Source organism: Thermobia domestica, chromosome 10, assembly GCF_964235325.1.
Source record: "Thermobia domestica chromosome 10, izTheDome1.hap1.1, whole genome shotgun sequence".
Classification (NCBI taxonomy): Eukaryota; Metazoa; Arthropoda; class Insecta; order Zygentoma; family Lepismatidae; genus Thermobia; species Thermobia domestica.
In genome coordinates this window covers 84,290,030-84,317,803 of record NC_137463.1, presented here as the reverse complement: position 1 = coordinate 84,317,803, position 27,774 = coordinate 84,290,030, and the positions used below count along the sequence as shown (strand labels likewise).

The 27,774-nt window shown below is 37.0% G+C and overlaps 1 protein-coding gene across 1 annotated transcript in view; it reads right to left on the bottom strand.

Moving 5' to 3' along the window:
• The window catches only part of LOC145661530 (scavenger receptor class B member 1-like), an 81,345-nt gene extending 66,577 nt beyond the window's left edge, over positions 1 to 14,768 (bottom strand). Inside the window, exons 1-2 of the mRNA XM_081726850.1 lie at positions 14,764 to 14,768; positions 9,568 to 9,709 (exon numbers count right to left, since the gene is read on the bottom strand). Of these exons, the coding sequence (XP_081582976.1) occupies positions 9,568 to 9,709; positions 14,764 to 14,768 (147 nt within the window). The remainder of the gene's footprint in view (positions 1 to 9,567; positions 9,710 to 14,763) is intronic.
• Between the last annotated feature and the right edge of the window lie 13,006 nt (positions 14,769 to 27,774).

Genomic DNA, 27,774 nt, shown 5'->3' with positions numbered 1-27,774 from the left:
AATGGCACTATCACTCACCGAACGAGAGGGTATGCCTATTTCGGATAGAATAGACACACCACGTTCACTAATACAAGAATTCGAAATTATTACACAGTGATAAGTACAAGTACGTATGGTTCGACTTCATATAAAGAATTGAAACTTTCTTCTGCCGTGACCAGTAATGCAATTCCTTTTTTGCTACCTATCGTAGGCATTTATAGCTGGATTGATTCCGAGATAGTTACGTGTAGCAGATTCAATAGTACAACCTTTTCGTTTTCAATCAATGCCACTTCTGTCTGCAGCATGATGGTGGCCATATCAATGTGTCAGTACAGCGGCAATGCTTTGAGTGGGGTATGTAATTTGCATCGGCATACAGCGCAAGAATGGGTCGATTATTGTCTTATTATTGGACTTCAATCCTCCTCGGTTCTAATATGAATTAAAGAAGAGTTGAGGAGCCATTGTTACATACATAGACCTATTAATAGCTGGCGTATTGGAGTCTTTGAAGTTTCATTCCACAATTTCAGAACTAAAACACTTTTCAATAGGATATTGCGCAACCATATACAGCACGCAACATCCTACACTACTTAGGCAGACAAGATAGTCCACTCCATTCTCGACCAGCGAAGTCACTTGACTCTCGCTAATTGAACACATTGAGTTCATAATAGTGCAATACTTCGCACGCGAAAGACCTCCATCTACAATTGAAGAGCTTTGGCAACATATCTTAGACTTGTGGTTTATTAAATGAAAGAGCACTCAAGATGTAATCCTGCCTATTCTTCGTTGTGTCACAATCACTCTGCACGGGTATGGTGGACCCATTCCCTAATGATCACTGGACATTCTGCTATAATCTCGTCTCGCATCTCACAGAGCATATTTTCATGCTCCATATTGTGTATTGAAAGTACATTCAAAACTTGAGGTCGTTTGGTTCACTGTTTAATATATATTATATCTATTCAATTGAGCTAATTTTTCTTATGGGTTACTTTGGACTGATATGGAAGTATTTTAGAGAGCGAGACTATTAAGAAACTTGGAAGTTGAAAAATAAGACCACCCAATCACACAACAACACTCGTCTTGTTCTTTAACAACCTTCATACTCCTAGCAGCATACCCTCTATATTAAGTATGATCAGCCTGTCGTTTAAGGTGACCGGTGTGCTGGGACCTTCAACTAAGACAGTCTTGGGAAGTAACGTAACGCAAGTAACGCGTTACTTTTTAAGTAACGTTTCCTAGTAACACGTTACATTTTTTCCAAAGTAACTGTAACGGTAACGCGTTACAAATTTTTAAGTAACGTACCTAGTTTGCGTTACTTTTTCGCGTTACATTTCGGATGAGTAACTACAATATATGTATTTTTTTTCGGAAACAAATGTTTCTTTCCTGTAAGTGAATTTCTCAGAATGGAACAATGGAGCATGAAAGATGTCAGTGACCAATTCCTGCACTGTTCGCCTTTTCCCGTTCTGCCTTATGACCACTAGCAATGAAATTAGCATGTAAAACCTGTTATCACTTTTCATCTTAATGCAAGGCGGAACGGGAAATCTCGATGTGCATTTTCCTGTTTCGCCTTACGAACTTTACGTTTGTAGGCTTGCAAATACATTCATAGATACAATTTGATTTGTTTATTTACGTAACAAAATATAGTGCCACTTGCTGCTTGTGGAAGATGAGGACAGCCTCAGGGAAATCACGTGTACTGATTGCAAGCACCTGGAAGATTTTGTCTTAGATCAATACATTCAGTGAGTGAACTACGAGTGCAATGGTACTGGTAGTCTATTTTACTTTGAATGATGCTTTTATAAAGATGGAGAACGGAAATATTTTATCGTTCGAACATTTGAAAGAATACTTTTTCTTAAAAGCTGAAGATGATGATGAACAGCAGTGGCGTATTTAGGGGTGGGGCTTCCTGGCTTAAGCCCCCCCCCCCCCGAAATCTTACTTACTATAGTAAAGTATATATAATATCTTGCAGAATTTTCACATTTTCAGGCAAAGCCCCACAGAAACAAAATCGTAAGTACGCCACTGCTGAACAGAATTTAAAAGTAAAGTGGTGCCCCGGCGGGAAATATTTATCAACAATTAGGGTGCCATAATGAACGACATTCAGTAAGGGTTTAATATGAATAAACGGTGTTCTGATGAGCAGGTCTACTTTATTGATGTAATGTTGATGGTATGTAATATTAGGGTTATTTTAGATCAGTTTGCATATCCTAAAGTCCCGCTGATTATAGAGTTTGGAACAACTAGCTTTAAAAAGCATGTATCGATTTTAGAGTTATTGGTAATTTTGATTCACCCCCAGTTCATATGTTCTCATTTCGTCAGTTGTAGTGTAATGTTTCTCTATATTCCGTATTTTTAATTTTACATAGCAACATTGTTATTATTATATAATTAGTTCAGCAGAATAATAATAAGCAACAATTTTTTCTAACGCATAGGGATGGGCATGAGTCAAGCTAAAACGACTCGAATCCAAGTCGAGTTTCGAGTCGAGTCAAAAGTAATATTCTCGAGTCGAGTTCCGAACCGATTCACTGTTTTTGCGTCGAGTTTAGAGTCGAGTCGAGTTTGATAAGTGGCTCGCTCGTTTTAACTCGTTTTGAAATCATGGGCTGATTACACTGTAAAGCGAAAGCCATTAGAAATGTAAACTAAGCAGTAATATGGAATACTTTTAGTGTCAGTGGCGTAACAAGACGGGGGTGCAAGGGGGCATTGCCGCCCCAAAGTTCTGGTAGAAGTTATTGGGGGCGCCGAAGGCGCCTAATGATTACTTTGCCTTTTTTTGAAAGCCGATTGAAGAATGAAAAGTTTATGTACAAAAGCAGTGTTTTGTATGCACTGCCAAATCTTCGACAAAATATAGAGTGCAGTGCTTTGTATTATTATTACTAATTGACACTTTTTCTGTTCCTTTTGTGTTGATTGTCTAGGGCACGTTTGATACAATAAAATAAAGAAATAAAAATTGCCTATAGGCTATGACAGTCAAGCAGCGATATAAACATTTTCTTAATCCTTTGTCGCTCCTCATTATGTACGGGCGACATAATGCTTCGATAGAATAAAAAAGGAAATAATGTTACAATGGCGGAGCATTGTAAATATATTAATTATTCCTTTTGTCGCCCCTAACTGTATAGGGGTGCCTTCGATAGAATAAAAAAGAAATAATATTGCACCAAGGGGCGCCGTAAGTATATTCATTATTCCTTTTGTCGCCCTTGATTGTATAGGGCGCCATCAATAGAACAAAAAGGGATATAATATTGCACCAGGGGCACTGTAGATATATTAATTATTTCTTTTTTTCGCCCCTGATTGTAGACTTATAGGGGCGCCTGCGATAGAACAAACAAGGATGTAATATTGCACCAAGGGCGCCGTAGATATATTAATTATTCCTTTTGTCGCCCTTGATTGTATAGGGCGCCTTCGATAGAACAAAAAGGAATATAATATTGCATCAAGGGCGCTGTAGATATATTAATTATTCCTTTCGTCGCCCCTGACTGTATAGGGGTGGCTTCGATAGGATAAAAAAGAAATAATATTGCACCAAGGGCGCCGGTCGCCCTTTATTGTATAGGGCGCCTTCGATAGAACAAAAAGGGATATAACATCGCACCAAGGGTGCTGTAGATATATTAATTATTCCTTTTGTCGTCCCTGATTATATAAGGACGCCTTCGATAGAACAAAGATGTAATATTGCACAAATTGCGCCGTAGATATATTAATTATTTTTTTGCCTCCCCTGATTATATAAGGACGCCTTCGATATAACAAAGATGTAATATTGCACAAAGGGCGCTGTAGATATATTAATTATTCTTTTTGTCGCCCCTGATTGTATAGGGGCGCTTCGATAGAACAAACAAAGATGTAATATTGCACCAAGGGCGCCGTAGATATATTAATTATTCCTTCCGTCGCCCCTGACTGTATATGGGCGCCTTCGATAGAATAAAAAAAAAATATTGCACCAAGGGCGCTGTAGATATATTAATTATTCATTTTGTAGCCCCTGATTGTATAGGGCGCCTTCGATAGAACAAACAAGGATCTCCTCAGCTACCGCGCAGGAAACAGACCCCGAAAACTCTAGAACACTCGCAGACATTCGCGAAAAGTTACCAATTCAACACCGCAGAAGAGAAATTACGCGCAACCTATTATGAATGTTTGGACAATATCATTTGCAAAATTTAGCCGATTCCATCAGCTTGAACTGAAGAAGTATCGTGCAATAGAGGATGTAATTCTGGAAGAAACTTTTCTCACGACATTAGTGACATTTTAAAAGAATACCATGTCAATCCGAACCGACTACAACTACAGATGCAACAGTTACTCACCACTATTCCCACTTCAAAAAATCTGAGAGACCTGCTTGAGAACTTCAAAAACTCTGTAAAGAAACAAGAGAGTTGTTTCCTGAAGTGTTGAAAGTCCACGTCTCCTGGTTGTCATCCCGGCGACATCTGCAACTGCCGAGAGAAGTTTCTCAATGTTCCGGCGATTCAAAACTTATCTGAGGTCCACAATAACCCAGGCAAGACTGAACCATTTTGCAGTTCTTAATGCAAACTCAGACAGGCTTGACTCACTAGACGTGAAGGAACTGTGTAGAGAATTCACAAATAGCTCCTACCGTACAACTGTCTTCGGAAAAGTGTGAATTCTACTCTTTGAAGTGTGCAGTTTTTGTGTCAAAATGAGCTATAGGATCACAGTGGCTCGATATTTTTTACATTGAACATTTAGTCAAATTGAAACTATATTATTCCGTTCTTTTTTCCCACCGCTTCTATGCCTATCAAATTTTGAACTTTTTTTTTTTTTTTTTTTTTTAATATTTCAACTTTAATGAAGAAAGTACTTTCCACCTTTGTTCCCCACTATAAGAAGAAAAAGAGACTTAATTACTGCATTCTGAAGAAAAATAAATATGAGAAGTTCAGCAATCAAGAATAATCGATCACTCATAACAAAAAGAAGGGCAAATATATTAACCCTTTGGGGACTTTTGGTACAGATCTGAACCATGTCGTCGACCTTCGGAATTTGGTTTATAAATCTCTAGTAAAGCTTTTCACATTGTGCTTTTTGGATTTATTTAAGCTGGGAAGCAATCAAAGAATGTGTTTCATGGGCAGTTTGCAGTCACGCTTGCGATACCTGGGAGTAGTGACGTCACAAACATGGACGAAGGAAGAAAGAAAAGAAAAAATTTTAGAGCTCTTTTTTTTTTTTTTTAATCCTAACACATCGCTATTAATTCTAGGATCATGGTCCATACCTAGTTGTGTTCATAATAAAGAAATGTTTCCAACTGTACCACTCAAATTTCTCTATTGTGTACCAGAAGCGGGAATATCTCACCCAAAATGGAAAAAAGGGGATTTTTTCAGATCTTTTTTCTTTTTCGGGAATTCCTCCCCTCAGGGACATGTGAGTGGTACCGTTTGAAACCTATCACCATTCCAAACAAAACAAGGTACAAACCATGATCGTAGGGTAAATAGTGATTTTAAAAAAAAATCAATTTTTTCCCTATTACACATTTTTAGTCAACGTGCTTAGTAAAGTAGCTATAGGTCATCCCTATTTGTCGTAGGTTTGTGGTCTGCACCTAATTTTGTTCGTAATGATGCAATGTTTCCAACGGTACCACTACCATTGTGCTGTCATGTACCTGAGGAGATAAGATTCCGAGAAAGTTAATTTTTGAAAATTTGAATTTCCCGCTTTTCTTTATTCACTTTGGGCGGGAATTTCTCCCCTCAGGTACATGATAGGGACATGCAAGTAATACAATTTAAAACGCTGGTTCATTACAAACAAAAAGTACAAACCATAATTCTAGAATAAATAGCGTTGGTGCTAGAGCTGATTTACTAAATTTCCCTCCCCATTCTTGGTAATAATTACTAATGTATTGTTATTCAATAAGCTCTAGCGTCAAGAGTGTTCATTGTGGGATTTTTTTTGAATGAAACAAAGTTTTTTTTTGGTAACATTTGCATGTCCATGTTGTGTACCGGAAGGAAGAAATTCGCAGGAAATGGGGACTTTTAAAAAAAATCCTTTCTTTCCCAATTTGGACAGGAATTTTATTGCCTTGGGTACATATTAGGGAAATTTACAAATTAGGAAAACACTGTTTCATTCGGAATAAAACGGGGTATGAACCATGATTCTAAGATAAATAGTCTCGACGCAATAGCTGCTTGACTGAAAGTATAGAATTTACCTTAAAAAGTGGAAATCTTAAAAGGGTTAATGTATAGGGTTTTCTAGTTCGAACGAATTGTTTGTACAGTTCTTAGAATAATGTTTAACGACAAAAAAAGTTCTAGTGAAAAGTTAGTGGTGGGAACAATAACTATTCTGAATAGTGGTTTAAGGTCTCGAAGAAAACTGCTTTAAAAAAAACGAATATCTCTTCCATGCTTTTTTGGCTTGGGATTTTTTTTTAATATTTCATATTTAGCGAAGAAACAACAGTGTGTTCCAGATTCCTTTTCCCATCTTAGTCTACCTTAAAAAATACTGTATTTTGAAGAAAAATAAAAGGTAAGAGCCACCGCATTGAGCTTTGTTGCTCCAGTTCCTTAAACTAAATCATATTATGCTGCTGTTATTAGTGAAACATTTTCTTCTGAAATATGAACAAAATTATGAAGCCTTTACGGCTCTAATATTAGGTATTGATGAATATCTGAAACAGTAGTGTTTCTGGAACGGCGGTGATACTTTTTTCTTGTCTACCAGTTTGACTTGAAGCAACCCAAACAACACATTTCAAGATGTATAAATTTGATATCATGGTTAGGCCACCAACGTGGAACTTATGAGATCCTAGTTGTGTCAAAAGAGCAAAAATTTCCGTTTTCTTTCCTAAAGCCGTTTTTTAAAATGAAAATAAAGCACGTCCCAAAAATTCGGCTATTTTGCATCTCTAATCCGGTATATCAACAGGCCTATAACCAGTCCAAAAATGTAGGGGGGCCCGATGCAACCATACTATAGTTAATTTGCCAGTCTACGGTGAACATTTTAGGGGGCAGCCAAAATATAGGGGGGCCGGCACCCCTAGACCCCCCTGGATACGGGCCTGTATGTCAATACAAAGTGCAGTTCAATCTATGCACTGAAACATTTGAAGATTAATGTGGTGTGAAAGTAAAATAAGAAAAGTGTGCGTGTAGATGTATTGTGAGAATCTGTTGATCACTTTAGAAAAAATGTTTGTCGTGATATGTTTTTAGCCTATGAGTTCTGGAGAGTGAGATTGTGGCTTTAGTGCCGAACGTATACGGAACAATCATGTCGTACTATTTAGTGATGAATTAATAGTAAACTGTACTTCATACGTATCCCGATGCAAATGAAATGAGGTCTACTAGTTTTACTAATGTACGACTCTTGTGTTGAATGAATACATTGGGTGGGTGAAGAAGCTGTCTTTACTTCAAGTAAGTCTAATATTTTAATTTTTCAAATGTACAGCTGTTTTCGTAAATTACAATTATTTTCCCCCACACACGAAAAAAAATACATAACAGTAATGCTGTAAAGATTAGTGGAAATTACACGCTGTGATGGGGGGCGCTGTTGAGAGAGGGGCGCAACAAATAGACTTGCCCCCTCCTATATTCAAAATGTTGTTACGCGGCTGTTTAGTGTTGCTCACGAGAGGGAACACTGCTCGCATCTCGTCTCGTCTCGATAGCTACAAGAGATTTTTTATAACAAGCTTAGCTCGGCTCGGCTTAACTGAGCCGATGGCTCGAGCCGGCTCGCTTGGGGTGAACCATCGGCTCGAGCTGGCTTGGTTGGGATAAGCCATCTGCTCGGTTCGACTCAACTGAGCGAAGGGCTCTAGCCAACTCGGTTGGGTGAGTTGTTGGCTCAGCTCACTTCTCGGTTTGAGTCGATAGTGAATGAGCTGTGAGCCGAGCTGCTCGAGTCGTTGACAATTCTAAACCCAGGCCGAGCAGTTTTGAAGATATTTGGCCAGTGCCCTATAATTTTTAACAACGTTCGGCTCGAGCCCAAATACTCAACCTAGACCCTCAACCCAAATTCAGAAGCTCGTGAACAATGTCCTTTACTCCTAGACTTCACGACTACCGAGGTTGGCAATCAACTACTTTTTTAGTATTCATATATAAACCGCCTATCTTTCATGTTTATACACAATGTTGTTATAATAATAATAATAATAATAATAATAATAATAATAATAATAATAATAATAATAATAATAATAATAATAATAATAATAATAATAATAGCGGTAGTAATAGCAGTACGGAAAGCTGAAGTAATAAGATTTTTTCCACATATTCAAAGTTTCGGACGTAAAAGTAACGCGTTAGTAACGCGTTACTTTCGAAGTAAAGTAACAATTACTTTTTTGAGGCAAGTAACGCGTTACTAACGCGTTACATTTTAAGAGAAAGTAAAGTAACTTGTAACGCGTTACATTTTTACAAGTAACTTACCCAACACTGAACTAAGATTAGCTTGCCCTCTACAGACACACGGTTTGTGATTCGGATTTCGTTCGAATATATAGTAAGTTATCTAAAAAAAAAAAAAAAAAAAAAAAAAAAAAAAAAATCCTAGTTTCACATCAGACGCAGCAAAAATTCAGCTTATATACGAGATTATATGAACAAAGAAGTTAGGAAATTGAACAGTTGATTTGGAACGAAACATAGCATAAAGACGCAACAAGCTTCCATCCAATAAATAGGTGAACGCTTTTCAGACAAAAAGAAGGAAGTATAAGTAGTATTTGCAGATTTAGAAAAGGCAACTAACGTCTTGAACTAGATGAACTGGAAGATGTTTGGAATCAAATGAAAGAGTAGACTTGGAAGAAACGTACACATAAAAACAAAAATAATATTTGAAATACAAGAAATTATATGACACTCTTTAATATGTAGAAGAATAGAGAAGAAGAATGGTTAGGGAACAAGTTGATTTGATAGGCATTAGAAGACTTAGGATATTTACTTCACAGATAATGTTGCTATTGTGGTGGAGTCTGAATTAAAAATGAATGTGGTTGTTAGAAAAGATACAAGAAGCTGTGAAAATAATTTGATATTTAAATAAATATGAAAAAGATGGTAGTGATTATTGAAGTTGAAGTTACTAGTAGAATATATGGTTATTTTTTAAAAAAAGAATAGAATTATTAACAAAGATGTGAAATGTAAACGAAATATAGAAACTACTTTCTTTATGGAGAATCTCGTCTCCCTTCCAAAAACTAAACCTGAAATGACACTACTATTTTAAATAGTTTATTGGTGCAATTTTCAAGTTAAACTTTTCGTTAGGAAATTATTTTCAGGAAAAAAAATCCTATTGTTCCGTAATTGAAATTGCGAAAATACTGTACGTAAATCTATATAAACTATTGCAAATTGTCAATAAACCTATAATAGGCAGGCACCGCGCCAATGGTATATCGTATAATAAAGGTATTATAATACAACTTACCAATAGTAGTAAATTGGGTAATACTAGAATGTCATCCAAGTTTCTTGAAGACTTTTCAGGCAAAAATTCCAGAAATCTTTTCTCCTGGAAACTAACGGTGTCATCCTCATGAAATTGAAGATTAACTTTCTGAAGGGTTTCACTAAAAAGGAAAAAAATGAATTCGTTGCTATTTGTTATTATACTTAAAGGAATACTCCAATACATTTTTCTTTCTTTTCTTTTCTAACTGATTCTTCAACTTTAAGAATAGTACAAAATCAAGGACAACAATAAAATTTATAGTGATGGTGTAGTGTAACTCCTCATTCAGGGTTCACCTAAGGTGAATTAATCTATATTATAAAATTGAAAGTGACTATGTTTGTGACTCTTAATCTCTTGAACCGCCCACCGATCTCGATCAAATTTCCAACGTAGATGCAGTTCTGGCCTGGGAGTGTTTTTAGTTATTTATACAGTGAAACCTGTCTTTAGCGGAATCGAGCGGGACTTGCAAAAATTTCCGTTAAAGTCAGGTTTCCGCTTAGTGGAGGTAGACCTTTCCTTTTAAAAAAAAAATACATGCTTATAAAGGGGCATACTGAGAAAATATATTGCTGTACGTACATTGTTCAATTACAGTACTTCTTTCTTCTACGAATAAATACACAAAAAATTAAAATGAATACAAAATATACTATGCACACGTTTTCTTTATTTTTCTAATAGCCAAGCAGGGTTTTCTGTGTACATTGCTGCTTGACTTTCCGCATACACTTTAGCCTGAGAAATTATACTAAGTGAATCAGAATCATTTTTCCGTAAGGCAAATTTTTGCAGTTCCTTTAAACTTCTGAGAGCATCTTGATATGTATTTATTCTACACTCTTTTTCGAACTCGGTATCGTATTCCTCTTCTTCCTCTATCTTGTTTTCTTCTTTCCGATATTCCGTATGATTCTTGATTAAGTTGCGGGGATTAAGGACAATTTGTGGGGGTGAATATGAGTAGTGGTTGGGAAGGTAAACACTGTCCAGAAATATTTAACAAAAGAACGAACATTTTATCGCAGACAGTGTAATGTATATGTCTCACAAAATGTCTAAACATCTTCTAAACGCTGTAGTCCGGAACTCAGAATTTTCCGTTAAATGTTTATTTTTCTTTCCGTTGTCCGCGTAACACAGTTTCCACTTAATGAAGGGATTTTTACACGTTTTGTTCTCCAAAATTCATGGGACCGTGAAATATTTCCGTTTAAGACAGTTTTCCGTTTAATAAAGGGTCCGTTGAAGACAGGTTTTACTGTATTTTGATAGTAGAACTTAGGGTTGCGGGAGGAGGGGGACAGAAAAAAATAAATAAAACTTAATAACTCTTGAACCCCCAGACCGATCTTGATCAAATTTTCAATGTAGATGAGGTTTGGGACTGGAATTATTTTTATCATTTCATTTTGACGGAGCAACCTAGGGGAGGGGTGGAGGTGGAAATATATAAAAAAAATCAATAAATATAAAAATAAAAATGACTATGTTTGTGAATTAATAACTCTTCAAACATCCGATCGATCTCAATCAAATTTTCAACACATATGAAGTTCAAACCTGGGAAGTGTTTTTATCATTTCATTTTGACAATAGATTTTTGGGGAGGGGCAGGGGTGAAGGGGAAATATATGAAAATGAATAAAACTTAATAACTCTTGAACCACTCGACCGATGTCGATCAAACTTTCAACATAGATAAAGTTCGGGGGTGGGATGTTTTCTCCATTTCACTTTTACAGTGCAACGAAGGGAAGGGGAAGGGGGAAGATATATGTAAAAAAAAAAGTGCAAATAAAAGTGTCTGTGACTTCATCACGCTTAAACCACCCTACCGATCATTAAAAAAATCAACATAAATGAGGTTCGGACCTGAGGTGTTTTTTATCATATCACTTTAACGGTAGAACTTAGGGGAGGGGAGAAATCTATAAAAATAAATTAAACTTAATAACTCTTGAACCACCAGACCGATCTTGATCAAACTTTCAACATAGATAGGGTTCGGGCCTGGGATGTTTTCGTCATTTCACTTTTACGGTGCAACCTAGGGGAGGGGGAGGGAGGAGATATGTAAAAATCAATTTATATAAGACTGAAAGTGACTATTTTTGTAACTTAATAACTCTTGAACTATCCGACCGATCTCAATCAATTTTCAAGATTCATGAGGTTCGGATCTGAAAACATATTTGCAATTTCACTTTAACGGTAGATCCTAGGGCAGGGGAAAGGAGGGAAACGTATAAATAAAAACTAATAAAACCTAATAACTTTTGAACCACCCAACCAATCTCGATCAATTTTTAACATATATGAGGGTCGGGCCTTGGGAGTTTTTTTTTATCGTTTCACTTTGACGAGCCAACGTAGCGGAGGGGGAGGGGAGATATATGTAAAAAAGAATAAAATAAAATTAACTGCCTTTTGTGACTTCATTACTCTTGAACCACCCGACCGATTTCAATCAAATTTTCAACATGCATGAGTTTGGAGGCACGGATTGCTTTAGGCTATCCAGTTTGTCGATACAACGTAGGGGAGGGGGAGATAAAATAAATTTCAAAAGATCAAAAATGACCGATATTAGTAGTTAATACATAGTTTTTGGGGTCGATGAGAGAAACAGTGACACTTCCGATGTTGTTTTGAATCCAAGTTCAGCACTGATAGTTGGGGAGGGGGAGGGTACAACGTAGGGGAGGGGGATAAACATTTAAAAGTGATCGAAAATGACTAATATTAGTGTCAAATCCATAGTTTTAGGAGTAGCTGAGATTAACAGTGACAATTCTGATACCGTGTGTCTCAACAAGGAGGAGGGGGAGGGGGAGCTATATATAATAATGATCGAAAATGACCAATATTAGTGTCTAATCCATAGTTTTCGGGCTCATTCAGATGATCAGTGACATTTCCGATCCGGTTTAAATCTAAAATCAGCCCCGCCACTTGGGGGAGGGGAAGAAAAAGATATATAAAAATGATCGAAAATGGCCACTATCAATGTCGAATTTATAGTTTTCTGGATTCCTTAGATGAACAGTGGTACTTTCGATCCCGTTTAAATCTAAATTCAAACCCACAACTTGGAGGAGGGGGAGTAAGAGATATTTAAAAATCATCGAAAATAACCGATATTAGTGCTGAATCCACATTTCTTGAGGTCGCTTAGATGAACGGTGACACTTCCGATGCCATGGCCCGCAACATGGGGGTGGGGAAAAATATATATATGTATATATATAAATGGTCAAAAATGACAGATACTACTGTTGAATCTATAGCTCTTGCGATCGCCGAAACGAAGAGTGACACTTCTGATGCTGTTTAAGTCCATTTTCAGCCTTGACACTTGGGGGATGAGGACGGATGACATACATTAAAATGATCAAAAATGAGCAATATCAGTGTACATTTAAATTATTTCAACCCAGCGAAGCGGGTAATATATGCTAATACTTCATAAATATTACTTGTAACTTACCTTATACAAAAGCTGATCGTTGAACCTAAAATAATTGTTATCCTTATAATTACTATATGTACTCACAAGTAAACCTTACGTTTGGGTGAATCGAGTTACTGATTGAGACACACATGAGAAAGTAGTACTAAATGTGGTCAGTATTTCAGTGAAATTGTAGGTGCGAAGCTCCAGTTGTTTAGGAGATACAGCTACCAGAACATCACATGGAAGTACAGAATAGTCTTCATACAGTTGGAGCTAAAAGCCCTGTAAGACCTCTTGTAACGACAAAAGGTGAAAAACAAATATATGGGTATATATTAGGACTAGGGAAAAGTCATATAGTAAGGGTACACCTGACGGCAGCCATCTTGAAATCCGCCATTTTGAATTAAGGTTAAGTTTTTAAAATAGGAATAGGGTCACGTGATACATGATTTAAGGCGCAAATTTAATCAGAAGAACAATGGTGACGTTAATTTTGATTTACGCGCAATTGGTAAAAAGTTACAGGGAAATCAAATATTGTTGCAGCATATGTATTAGTCCTTTACCCCACCTTGTAAATTTTGTGTTAATGATAATAATTAAATAAAAAGCAGGTGGATAAATATTAGGTCTATGGTAAGAGTTGCCTTGATGGCGGCCATGTTCAAATCCGCCATTTTGAATCAGACAAAAGTTTTAAACAAAACGCATAACAGTGACACCTTATTAATAGCAAATTTTACCATAAATCCAACGTTATAACCATTTTTGCTTTATCATTAACCAGCATTTGTTATTGCATAAACAAGTTGCTAATTTAAGGAAAAATGACCAAAATGGAATTGAGTCATAATTGAACTTGGGTCTTTCTTCCAGAAAAGTCCTCAATTAGTACAATCAATATGTAGTCCAGAAAAGAGTGCATGACTTGCACAAATGCTCTGCTCACAGTGAGCACACCTAACTGATTCAAAATGGCGGATTTTAACATGGCCACCATCAAGGCAACTCTTACCATAGACCTAATATTTATCCACCTGCTTTTTATTTAATTATTATCATTAACACAAAATTTACAAGGTGGGGTAAAGGACTAATACATATGCTGCAACAATATTTAATTTCCCTGTAACTTTTTACCAATTGCGCGTAAATCAAAATTAATGTCACCATTGTTCTTCTGATTAAATTTGCGCCTTAAATCGTGTATCACATGACCCTATTCCTATTTTAAAAACTTAACATTAATTCAAAATTGCGGATTTCAAGATGGCTGCCGTCAGGTATAGGGGAGGGTGGGGACAATTGTAACAGCGGGTTAGTTGTAACAATGCATCCCCCACCTTACTCCTTCCCGCTGCAAGAACAAGTTTCTCACAGCGCGTATACCGTTGCAGGTTCGTGCCTGTGCGACAGCGATAGCAGCCTGTGGATGCAATCAGAAAGGACTGGAAATTAAAAAACGATTTTTTGCATAGTCAGTAATATTTGGAAATCTTCATTTATTTATTCTTAGATCTTAATGAGTAACGGGAACGAGAAACAAAATACATGTGAGAATGCATGGATGTATCAGGTATAAATAGTATAAATGTTGCAATCGGAAAGTGCAGCGTTGATTCTGAAACCATGATATTATTCAATATGGAGGGTGTGGGGCTAGTAGTAACATAGCGGTTGGGGTTAAATGTAACAGTGTTACAACTTACCCCATTCATTGATACACGTTGTTGTACGATAGAAAATAGGCATACAAATTAAAAGCCAACAGCAAGGACTCAAGGAACACATTAGAGCAATTTGGTTCATTAGTTGTGACCCAAACAAAAATAAAGTGGTTATTTTCCCCCTTCCCACTATTTCTCCCTTTCTTGAAGTTGGCTTTTGTGACCGCTTGCTCATAAAGTATTTGTGCTGTCACGTAGGTATTGCTTCTGATTGTGTTGTGAGCAACTCAGCTTACATTTTGAGGTCTCGAATGATGATGATGAGAGAAGTAAACAATTCTGTGTGTGAATGCGTTTGTATGTGTGTGTGTTTCTGTCCAGGTACACTATACTCTATACAAAGAACCAATCACAAACGAAACCAAAAGTGACTGTGAAGGGAGATCACCATCATATGAGTCCCATTGGAAAGTAAACATGATTAGATAAAATTGTTAATATTTCTTTTTGTTTTATGTTCAATTATTATGCATATCAAGAGTTTCCAACTCATATTTTCCACTAGTCGACACTTTTTTGTATTTTTTTACGTATTTTTTGTATTTTTTTGGATTTTTTGGTATTTTTTGTTTTTTTTTTTTTTGTAAAAAGAGAATTTAGAAGGAAACAGAACAGGAAACAGAAGGAATTTAAAAGAAAATTTAGAACAGAATCAGAAGTCATTGCAGGACCCTCCAGGGAAGAAGCGAGAGATAAGGTGATCTTTTCTCCAGACATTGTACGACCAACTCCTGAACTAACCTTACAGAATACTAGACCAAGGCAAAGAAACGAATCGAAAGTACTGACAGACACTCCATCCAGGAAAAAGATACAAGAGAAAAAGAAGACTTCTAAGAAGGTCAAGAAAAGTGCTAGAAATTTATTTCCTGAAAATGATTCATCTGAATAAGAATCGTTTTGTCTCGTTTGCTGTGATGTATTTTCGAATAGCAAGCCAAAGCAAACGTGGATACGATGCCGTGTTTGCAAAATGTGGACTCATCTTCTTTGTACAACCAATAGCAAAGGACAAGGCGATTACATTTGTGAAAATTGTAATTCAGATGATGATTATGAATTCTCATGAAAAACTTTTAATTTTGGCGTTGAAACACCTTTCTTTCTTTTGTTTCTGTGACTGTTTTGTTAATAAAGTTTATCTTTTAACAGTTAGTAACGTAATTATGCTAGTCTACATGTGAATTTGCTACTCTATTTAGAAGTTGATATATTTTCTTTTTCTTATTCTGTATTTCATTTTTGAATTTCCACAGATGGTATTCATTATGATATTTAGAACTAAGGAGTTATAAGTAGTTAAAAGTGAAGCTAATTTGGTTGTTGATCAGTTATAATAATTTTTGTTATCATTTTTCCTGATCACTAAAAACAGTTTAGTTCTAGATTTTTATTATGTTTCAGTTACGGTTCTTATTTAGACCTATTAGTTGCTGTTCTTAATTCATGTTTGCTAAACCGAAGGTTATGTACAATTAATAAAAACATAAAGACATATAGATTATACTTGCATTATATCAAACTCTGTAGCGTCTTTAAGTTTGTATATGTTTAATTTTTGCGTATCTTATTATAATAAACAACAGAAAAAATTTTATTCCTTTGTTACATTTTACCCCATTGTCTGTTACAACATACCCCACCCATGGGGCAAAAAGTAACGTTTGTATTGTTCTTTCCAAACACCTATTTTAAACATTTATTGAAAAGCAGTGATCTCGTACTTTTGCCAAACGTTAAAGGAAGGTTCAAAGTTTATTGTCGCGCTGTGGCAGAATCCAATGATGTAACGTTCATCTCCTACAATCACTTTTGTAAAAAATGTTACAATTGTCCCCACCTTCCCCTACCCTTATTATATGACTTCCCCCTAGTCCTAATATGTACCCATATATTTGTTATTTACCTTTTGTCGTTACAAGAGGTCTTACAGAGCTTTTACCTCCAAGTGTATGAAGACTATTCTGTACTTCCATGTGATGTTCTGGTAGCTGTATCTCCTAAACCCCTGGAGCTTCGCACCTACAACTTCACTGAAATACTGACCACATTTAGTACTACTTTCTCATATGTGTCTCAGTCAGCAACTCGATTCACCCAAACGTAAGGTTTACTTGTCAGTAATGAAATGGACCAGGTCACTTGCGCCATGACTTTTGTCTTGGTCATCCGGGACGAGGACTAGTTTCTCAGGCTCAGTCTGACTTGGTAACTCGGACAGACCCGGTGACTTAGACAGACCCAGTGACCAAGACAGACCCGGTGACTCAGATAGACCCAAAGATCAAGACAGAGTCAGTGACCCAGACACAGCCAGTGACCGGAACAGACCCGGTGACTTAGTTAGACCCAAAGTTCAGATCAGACCCGGTGACCCAGACAAAGTCAAAGATCCAGATAGACTCAGTGACCGAAACAGACCGGTGACTCAGATAGACCCGAAAATCTAGACAGACCCAGTGACCCAGTAACGGGGACAGGCCTGGTGTTCAGATAGACGCGAAGACCTAGACAGACTCAGTGACCCAGACAGACTCAGAGACCCAGACAGACTCAGAGACCCAGACAGACCCAGTGACCAGGACAGATCCAGTGACTCAGAACTAGACTCGAAGAACTTGACAGATCCAGTGACTTAGACAGACTCAGAAGCCCAAATAAATTCAGTATCCCGGAAAGATCTGGAAGCAACAGAATATCTGCTATGCAGCATTATTGCAGAATTTCATTGAGTATTAATGATATTCACTAATAGAGCTTGAGTATTCATTTGTTTGATTCCTGGTGTGACATTTCTTAATTAAGGTGCCATATTTTGATTATTTCAAATATAATTTCATGTTAATTCGTTTTGTCAAACTAAAAAAATAATACAGTAGTTTTTGAAATAGACTACAAAAAGATTGAACAAAATAGTATTTGGGATAAGCGGTATATTTTTGTTTAAACGAAAGTTTTACAATTTCGTTTAATTAAATTTTGATGAGTCTTCATAAGAGCTTACCTTCTTTGAGAGTTTTACGTATTTATACTCTGATAAACCTTGCAGTTATCTTTCAGTACAACACATTGATACGCACAGACGTGCATAACAAGTGAGACGGAAAATTATAGTTTTAATAAGAAGATAGGGAGATGAGAGAATTGTATTTGTTATAATTATATTAGAAGCCAGCATATACTCCCCATGTGTATGACGATGTTTCGTCGTCTCATGGTCATGGGTTTGTCTGGGTCACTCTGGGTCATGGGTCTGTCTAAGTCAGACCGAGTCACTCTGGATCATGTGCCTGGCCGGGCCAAATAAAGTCACTGTGGGCAATGAGTCTGTCTGGATCACCAAGTCTTGTAGGTCATATGTCTGTCCAGGTCAAACCGAGCCACTCTGGATATGTCCTACTCAAAGGAGATTACTCTTGATCACAAATCTGTCTGGGCTACTACGTCTGGTAGGTCATGTCTCGGATTACCTCCACGTCAGAAATAAAAGTCATGTAAGGTTCAGTGACATATCCATCACTGAAGGTAATTTACGATTTGCCGTTTACTCATACTGTGGCAAAAAAAAAAAAAAAAAAAAAATCGGTAAATCACCTACATGATAACTCTACCTGAATCAACGCAAACCGAAGCAAAGTTTCATTGATAGCTAAAGAAAAGCAAAGGTACATTTTCTGATATATACATGTATATATATATATATATATATATATATATATATATGTGTGTGTGTGTGTGTGTGTGTGTATAGCCAGACAGAGCATAACAATTCTAAAATATGATTGAAGATTTTGCTTCAAGAAGAATATTAAACTCAAACTGTGTAAACCAAATCATTTGCTAAATGCTAAATCGGAAAATAGTTTAGCTGGCTTAAGAACCAAGAAATTTAAGATTGAAACATTGATTGATTGATTTTTTCTTTTAGCTTTCTTACAACATGCTCTTTTCAGTAATTCAGCACAATAGTTTCTAGGGGGCTTAGTGGTCTCTTGTTCATGAGACTCGCGCTTACTAATGTTAATAAAGCTCACGCTAGTTTAAACTCGCACTCGATCGAAGTCGGGTCCGTTATCCTAAATGAAACTCACGTTCATTAACCCAATTGAACTCGCTCTCAGTATTCTCAATGAGTTCACCTTCGCTTGTGCTCGCGGTCACTACCTCCAATGGGGACCGGGCTTTCTCGGGTTCGACCTCTGGTTCGTCATTCACTTACAGGACTTGTCCTTATGTATTGAGCTCCATGACTATTAAGCCAGAGCATCACTCGCAAGTTTGAATATATCTTATCCTCGCTATGTAAAGTGTTCGTAACCCTGTTTAATTAGGTAAAAGTCTGAAATATGGAACGAAGTAAATCATACGCTCAAAAAATTTAATAATAATTAATAAATTTAACTGTAAGTCGGTGATGGGAAAATTACAGCCAACGGGTCAGATTCGTTCACCCTAAAAATTGGATTTGACTCGGGACATGATTCCTAATATGACGAATAAAGGCACTGACTGCCACTGTTGTTTGTAACAAATTATATGATTATCTCTATTTGTTTAATTTTCAGTTAATGTATCACTCCATGTATTTATTTAACCTATTTACCTGAACACGTACGGCCCCACTTCGTGAACTCTTAGTTTCTCTCTGCCTTCTTCGAAAGCTTCGACATTGGTGTAATTATAGATGTAAATTGAGAGCTGTGTTTTAACTGGGATGTCTTTCCACCAATTAAAAAACAATCCTCCTTCTCTTAGTGGCAGAAGCTGAAAATAAAATAAATAATTAACATTAGTGTGTATCAATTATACATTATAATCGTGATCATCATCATGGTATTCTGCCTTTATTGGCAGGTCACTTGCCGCAGCTGAGAAGCTTCCATGCTCCACGGTCCTCCGCTAACTTCTTCGTCTTCGCGCATGATCTTTCTGTTTTAATATCATCCATTAATTGTAGTCTCTTTCGCCCCCTCCCTCTCTTTACCGCCACCATACCCTCTAGGACGTCCCTCATGATACAATCTCTTCTTAGGCAATGTCCCAGCCAGTTTCTCTTCCTCTTCCTAATAATATCTAAAAGTGTTCTTTTCTCACCCACCATTTCTAACACTCTCTCATTCGTTTTCCGCTCGACCCAACTAATTCTTTCCATTCTTCTCCACGCCCACATTTCGAAGGCTTCCAGTCGATTTTCGTCACCTTTACGTAAGGTCCACGTTTCCGCCCCATACAGTACAACACTCCACACGAAGCATTTTATGAGTCTTTTTCTCAACTCTTTGTTCAAGGTCCCACAAAACAGACTTTTCTTTCTTTTAAAGGCTTCTTTCGCCATTCCTATCCTTGCTTTTATTTCACGTTCGCATTTCATGTCATTACTAAGAACACTACCAAGGTATCGAAAACTATTCACTTGTTCTATTTTCTCCCCTCCTACTTTTATATTTGACACAGACCCCTTCGTTCCAATCACCATGGCTTTTGTCTTTCTAACATTTATTTTCATCCCATATTCTTCAAAGCCCTTTCTCATTTTTTCTAACATTTTATTGATTTTCTTTTCAGATTCTGCAACAAGCGCCATATCGTCTGCAAATCTTATACATCTAATCATTCTACCTCCTACCGAAATGCCATCATCATCATGTAGGCTCTTTTTCACTATTTCTTCTAGATAGACATTAAATAGTGTTGGCGAGAGGCAGCATCCTTGTCGAACTTCCCTTCCAATTGCACTCTCTTCCGTCAGTTCTTCCCCTATTCTAACACTTACTTGTTGGTTCATGTATAAGTTTCTTATGAGTCTTCTATCTTTCCATTCCAACCCTATCTTTGTTAGAACTCCCAACAACAATTCCCAATTCACGCGGTCAAAAACCTTTTCTAGATCAATAAATACAACATACACCTCTTTCCCTTTTTCTATAAATCTTTCACCGATCACCCTTAATAATCCAATAGCATCTCTTGTGCCCCTGCCTCTTCTGAACCCGAACTGCTCTTCCTCAACATCTTTATTTGTTCTTCCATATAATCTTCTGTTCAGTATTCGGAGCAGAATTTTAGCTGCATGAGATATGAGACTAATAGTTCTATATACATTATAAAAACAAAGGAAATATAACCTATTAAAACAGAGCTCAGGAAGTTTTCTTTTCACTCAGGACCCAGTTCTGAAAATGAGGGGCCCAAGTAATGTAAATTCAATGGGATATATGGTCCTGTATATTTTGGCGTCTAATTATATCTACTTTACCATAGAAACTACAATGGGAACAGTAACAGAATTCAATTCTGAAATTCTACCCCTCTCTTCACATGGCTGTAACTCAATACTTGAACACGAGTCTTTCCTTCCGACTTACATGCTAATAATTTGTCAGTCGAGGTTGCTTCAAACCTGTATTTGAATGGGTTATTTGGTGACTCACGTTTCGTTGTTAATCTGAAAACTACAAAATTTTGCTAATTATAAAGTAAAAATACAGACATATATAAAATGAAATGGTGATATAATCGGCAATGCTCCTAATTCAAGAAAGTTAAATTTGATTTTAATCCATCCAAGAATATAAAGGCATAGCTGCTGAAAGATAAAAAAGGAATAGTAGCGTCAAAGAAAACTAGGCGTAAGATTTATATTTCTAACCGCCATGGCGATCTGGCGCCCGAGATTTTTCGAGTCCTGTATTAAATTATATAAATATATTTAGTTAATTAAATAGTATTATCTGAACCAGCGCACTCTACACGGCGCATCATTCACATATGAGCATGAATTTCCTTGCCATTCCTCATAACATTTGCATATTTAAAAAAGTTCATACATGGATGCACGTGTATGTGAGTTATGGATATATCAAAGAAATATCAGAATTTTTAGTGTACAAGGGTACTTTTTTTTTTTTTTTTTTTTTTTTTTTTTTTTTGCAATGACATCAATTTCTAGAGCTTTTATAAGGACATATTTCTGTTGAATGAAGCCATAGCTTTAAATTCTTCAATGACATTTTCAATATCTATGCTCACTGAAATCGACTTTTCAACAAAAGGCAACATTATGAAGTGGAGTCTTTGTTGAAGCATAATCGATCTTAGTTTGGACTTGACATAATTTATCTTGGAGAAACTTCGTTCGAATGATCAACCAGTAACCGGAATCACTGAAAACTTTCTCATCAATCTGTAGAAATTCACATACACCCTTTGTCTTCCAGATTCTTGCAACCACTTTAGCCATTCAAGAACTGTAGATGCAGGATTGTTCAAGACCCTTACCCTGCACTATTGTGTCTTAAGATCTCAAAAATCACCCCTAAATTAAAAAAAAAAAAAAAAAACTCGAAGAACACTGTATGATAGCAAGTAACTTATGAAAGACTTAAGAAGTCACTCAAATATATCCAAACATAAGAAACAATAAATATACAAGGTACTAAATAGAAAGGATTATTGTAGGAAATCTGAAAATCTAAGTTAATATAGGTGCAGCTGCACCCACTGCACCCACTATGGCGACGCCTATGGTGACACATATTCTTAATAGTGTCGCATACTTCTAAGAGTGACACACATACTGCTAACAGTGAGACTTATATTCTTAACAGTGACACATACTTTTAACAGTGACAGCTATACTCCTAACAGTGACACATACTTCTAAGGGTGACACACTCCTAACAGTGACAATTATACTCTTAACAGTGACACACAAACTTCTAACAGTGATGCACATATTCCTAACAGTGACGCAGACGCTATCAATACTTCCAATTTGGATATGGACAGAGTTAGTATTGTATGACAACATTTTGGGTTACATTTTCATGACAAACCTAAGTGTACAACTCAGATACGTCAGTTAGGAACTGGGTATTTATACATTTATGCAATAAGTACGTATATTAATCTTGAAAAGACTTATTGGCTTGAAACCATACGTCGTACAGATTAAGAACACGAGGTTAAATTTGTGAAAGAGTTAAACTTAAATTTGTTGGTGGAAACACTATCCTAATGACTTTGACCCTTTTTTTTTTCTCCTGGTGATTGCACACATACCTAACTTAGCATAGGAAATTTTAGGACAGTCAATTGTTCAAAAATTAAAATTCTTTCATTAATTATATTCTAGTACCTTCTGAACTCTTTATTTACTTGGCGCCTGCTCACCAACCTCGAAAAATATAAAATATTAATAAAGTATAGTACCAGTCTATGGTTACGCCTCCGTAACATTTTTCTTAGACAACATCACCAGCATCTTTTATCAATGATAATGGAAGTGTAATGAAAGAAATATATGACTATATTTACCAGAAGAAGAAGATCATCCACCAGAGAAGTAGTGCACACCACAAAGGATCCAATGGTACTCAGCACACAAATGAATGCAATAAATAAAAGTCCTTAAAAAAAGACCAAAGTATAAAAATCAGCTGTTATAATAATTTATTGCATTAAACTGATTAGTTATCTAATTGAAATATACGCACTTAAAATGTACCGCAGGAACAGTAGAATAAAGTTGAAACAATTTAATATATTTGTTAGCATTCTCAATTATTTTGCTTTCATAAATAATGAAACATCTCTTAACAAAAATCTCCATAATACGGATACTTTTTATTTCTCCCAGCAAACAGGTATGAATTACGTGGTTAGTCCCAGAAGTACCCGATCAACATATAGATGACGGTTGTTGTTTGAAAACCATTACTATTGCCGAAACCAACCTTATAAAGCTTAAGGTTGAAGACACCACGTTGTTTAAAGTTTGTTTGGCAACCGCACCATTAGTGAACGCTCTCAGTGAATTTGTAAACATGGTCAAAAATGGGTCATCATTATGTGATACAATACTTTCATTTGAAAGGACTCAGTCCAACCAATATCAAAGCCGAGCTAGATTCTTATAGATGGCAGAGTTAAAACGGGGCAGTACGATCTCCAAAGACGAACATCGCAGTGGTCAACCAAAAAAGGTGACCAAGCCAAATAGAAAATCCACAAAATGGTATTAGATGACCATAGACTGAAAGTGCGCAAGCTAGTAGATATGGTAGGTATTTTAAAAGGTTCTGTGCATCATATATTGTTAAAATGTGGACTTAAGAAAGCAGTGTGCAACATGCGTACCACATTTGCTTTGCAATGGAACAAAACCAGCGTCGTGAAGATTTTCAATCGAGTGTTTGGCGATGTTTCACAACAATAAAGCCGAGTTTCTCCATCGATTCATAACCATGGATGAAACATGGGTCTATCACTTTTTATCTGAGACGAACAGTCAAAGCAGCGAACTGAAAGAGAAGAATCAGGTTCAAAGAAGGCGAAGACACTTCCATCTGCTGTCAAGATCATGGCGTCAGTTTTTTTGGGATGCGCGTGGTATAATTTTCATTAATTGAGCAATATTTTAGTTATACAGAAATTAAAGTTTAAGCGTCAGTGGTAATTTTACGCTATATTTAATTAACTATACTATATAGACTCAGTGGCAGATTCGGGGAGGGCGGTAGGGGCCACAGTTCCCCCTAAAAGTCTACCTTTTTTTTCTAATTTTACTTGATTTTGTGACACATAGAAATATGTCTCCCTTGCTTCTTCTTTTCAAAATTAGAAAATTACAGTTCTTCTTTTCAAAATGATTCAAAATCGATTTGCTCTATTCAATTGTGTGTGCTGCTGCTGATATATATTGATATAAAATAAATGAAAGAAACAGATAAAAAGTGTTCACGTACTTTTCTTGGCCTATTCGAATATTGCATGTTAAACTTGTATATTACAACTCGCTAAAGCTCGCTGGGGGCACCGCCCTCAGGCCCCCGGTCAGGCCTTTGCCATGAGGTGTCATGTTCTAGAAAACTATTCCTTCAGGAATTCACTTCCCTTTACAGCAGTCACCTGTTACCAACACATACTTCAATTCAACCGGTATTATTCCTTCCATGTAACTTTGAAAAGCAAACACACAATTTATTAGAAAGAACTCTATTACTACTTCTACTCTGGCAATCATGGGCATGGCTTATTATGTATTATCTGTCAGGAAAGTAAATGTACACCTGTTTTTCGAGTCTGGCATTCCTGCTCTCCATCCGTGGAGAGTATGAGAATTAAATCAATCAAATGTTTACTGAGGGGCAAAAAGAAAAGTTTAATCTGAATAAGACATTGCAGAGGGACACAAGCTGTGAATACGAATAGTGCGTAGTGTAAATAAAGGACGACACCGAAAGAGAAAGCCAGACACAGCTGTTGAACTTAGAAAAAAGAGTAAAAATTGTTGAAGTGGGAACATAAAACACAAATACAACAAATACGCCGAAAACTAAACATTCATCATGCCATGATCTACGTAGTTCGTCCGTGACCTTCGTGCAGTTCACATCGTGTACTGTATTGTGTCTGTACGAGTTGAGTGCTTGGAGTTTGGTGGAGGGTGGTGTCTGTTTGCTTAGCAGTTTTTGCCCTCGTTTGGTGTTGTGTTTGCTGACTGTGCAATTGAATTGAATTGCATTGTTTTTTTTTTCTTGGAACGCTAAGTTTATTAATTGTGATTATTCAGTGAATAATGGCTTCCTTACGTCTTAATACGATTCGTATTAACTTCCAGAGTGTAGTAAATGTTCCTAATTCTATTTATTTACATGAATGGATACACAATGAATTTAACTTTGCATTAAGTGATGTTTTGAGCATAGAACTTGATTTTGCTCGTAAGTTTCTTTTTATTAAACTTTCTAATGCGGACTTGTGTGATCGGATCCTCATGGATCGTAATGGTGTTGTGTCATATACTGACGCTGAAGGTACTTATGAACTGCCTTTAGAATCTGCTTCTCACATGTTCAAATTGGTGAAAATTCATACAGTTCCTATGGAAATTTCGGATGCTCAAATAAAGCAAGTGCTGGGACAGTATGGCGAAATTATTTCTATGGACGAAGAGAAATACACCAAAGGTCATTATTATCCTGTACGGACTGGTCGGAAACTCCTAAAAATGATTTTAAAACGGAACATTCCTTCCTATGTGACCATCTGTAATTTACGGCTTTGGGTTACCTATTTTGGGCAATCTAAAACGTGTGCTCGGTGTGATAGTGAAAATCACCTCGTTTCCTCCTGCCCTCATCGCCAGGCCAAGCCAGTTCAGCCTCATGGGCATACGTCAACGTCAGTGGCTCCCGGTGTTCGTACCATACTGAGGGGACCCCCTCCCCCCTTACAAGTTGACAGTGCGCCCGACCTTACAAATTACAGTATTTTTCCTGTATTGCAACCGAAACCTCCATCAGACCCTCCCGCTAATACCAGTGTTGAATGTGTTTCTTCTGTGCCAGCCCCCACCCCCGCTGTAACTGGGGAAGTGCTTTTTTCAACAGTAGTTCCTAACAGTTCTAAACTTCTACCTAGTGCTGAGTCGTTTTTTGAAGCTGAACCTTCTAGTGCCAAATGTCCCCCCCCCCCGGATCCTGTATTTTGCAGTCGCAGCAACAGTCCCACTACCGTAGTAGAAGAATTGCCCGGCTCTCCGGTACCAGTTTCACTGCCTCCCACTGTTGAGACCCCTGTGGATACTCCTGTGACATGTTTGAATGCTTCATCTACCAAGAGTACGACTACTCCTGACGTTCATCCTGTTTCTACCACTACGACATGTTCTGACCCTATGGTGCTGGACAGCGTTTCAACCGCACCTACTACCACGGAAGTCAACCGTTCGTCTTCTGCATCTCCAGAACGAGGACGTCGAAAACGTAAGAAGCGACATGAACTTGGTAAGTTACTCTTTTCTCAAACCGTTCAATTACAAGATGATATCAGTGCTCCCGAGGATGTCAGTGCTTCTCAGTGAACTCGCCGATCTTGTGTAAATTGAAAACTACAGTGCCTAGTGTATATTGGATATTGTCTTGTTTTTATAATGAATCTCCTCCCGATCCGTTTTTTACTTTTATGGTCCCTTTTTATAGGGTTTCCATTGTGTTTATTACCGTTTCCGTATGATTATTTCTCCATGTTTTCAGTGAATTTTGCTACAATTAATGTGAATGGTTTGTCTTCCGTGGTTAGAAAAGCTGCATTAGTGGATTTTATTTTGGTCCATTCTCTTGACGTAGTGTTTTTACAAGAAGTAAACTTTTCTACTCTTCATTTACCGCATCAATATACCTATGTTGCTAATGACACTCCTTCTGGTACCGGAACTGGTCTCATTTATAGGGCAGATTTGGCAATTGATAATTTATTTTTACATCCGGAAGGTAGACTGTTAACAGCAAAATTAGAACACTGTCACCTTGTTGACGTTTATGCTCATTCTGGAAGTAATCACAAAGCTGACAGAGAGCATTTTTTTGCTACTGACCTTGCAGTCGCTTTACATGATAGTACCGCTCCTATTATCTGCGCAGGGGATTTCAATTGTTCTCTTCTTGCGCAAGATCATCATCCAGGACGCAACTTTTCGTCTACCCTACAACAGGTAGTCACTTCGTTTAACCTTATCGATGTTTGGAATTATTATAAGCCTACGGAACTAGGACATACATTCTTTACTAGCCACAGTTCTAGTCGGTTAGACAGATTTTACATATCTAAATCCTTAATTCCTTGTGTGCTGGATATACAACTTTATCCTGCTTCGTTCACTGATCACTGTGCTGTATTGTTAACATTGAAATTACCTGTTCAAAAATTTTATCAGTGTTCTCCGGTATGGCATATGAATACATCTCTGTTAACGGACCCTGAGTTGCAACAACGCCTTCTCACTAAATGGCGCCAATTTTCCAATTCTAGTGGACGTTCATCCTTGCTTACTCGTTGGGAACTTTATATTAAACCAGCTTTAAGATCTGTATGTAGACATTATAGTAAGGAGCGTTGGCATGCTTATCATACCCAGTTTAATTATTATACTCGTTTACTACATGACTATTACTCTGCATATCCTGGACCTATGCCTCCTTCTGTGTTTGT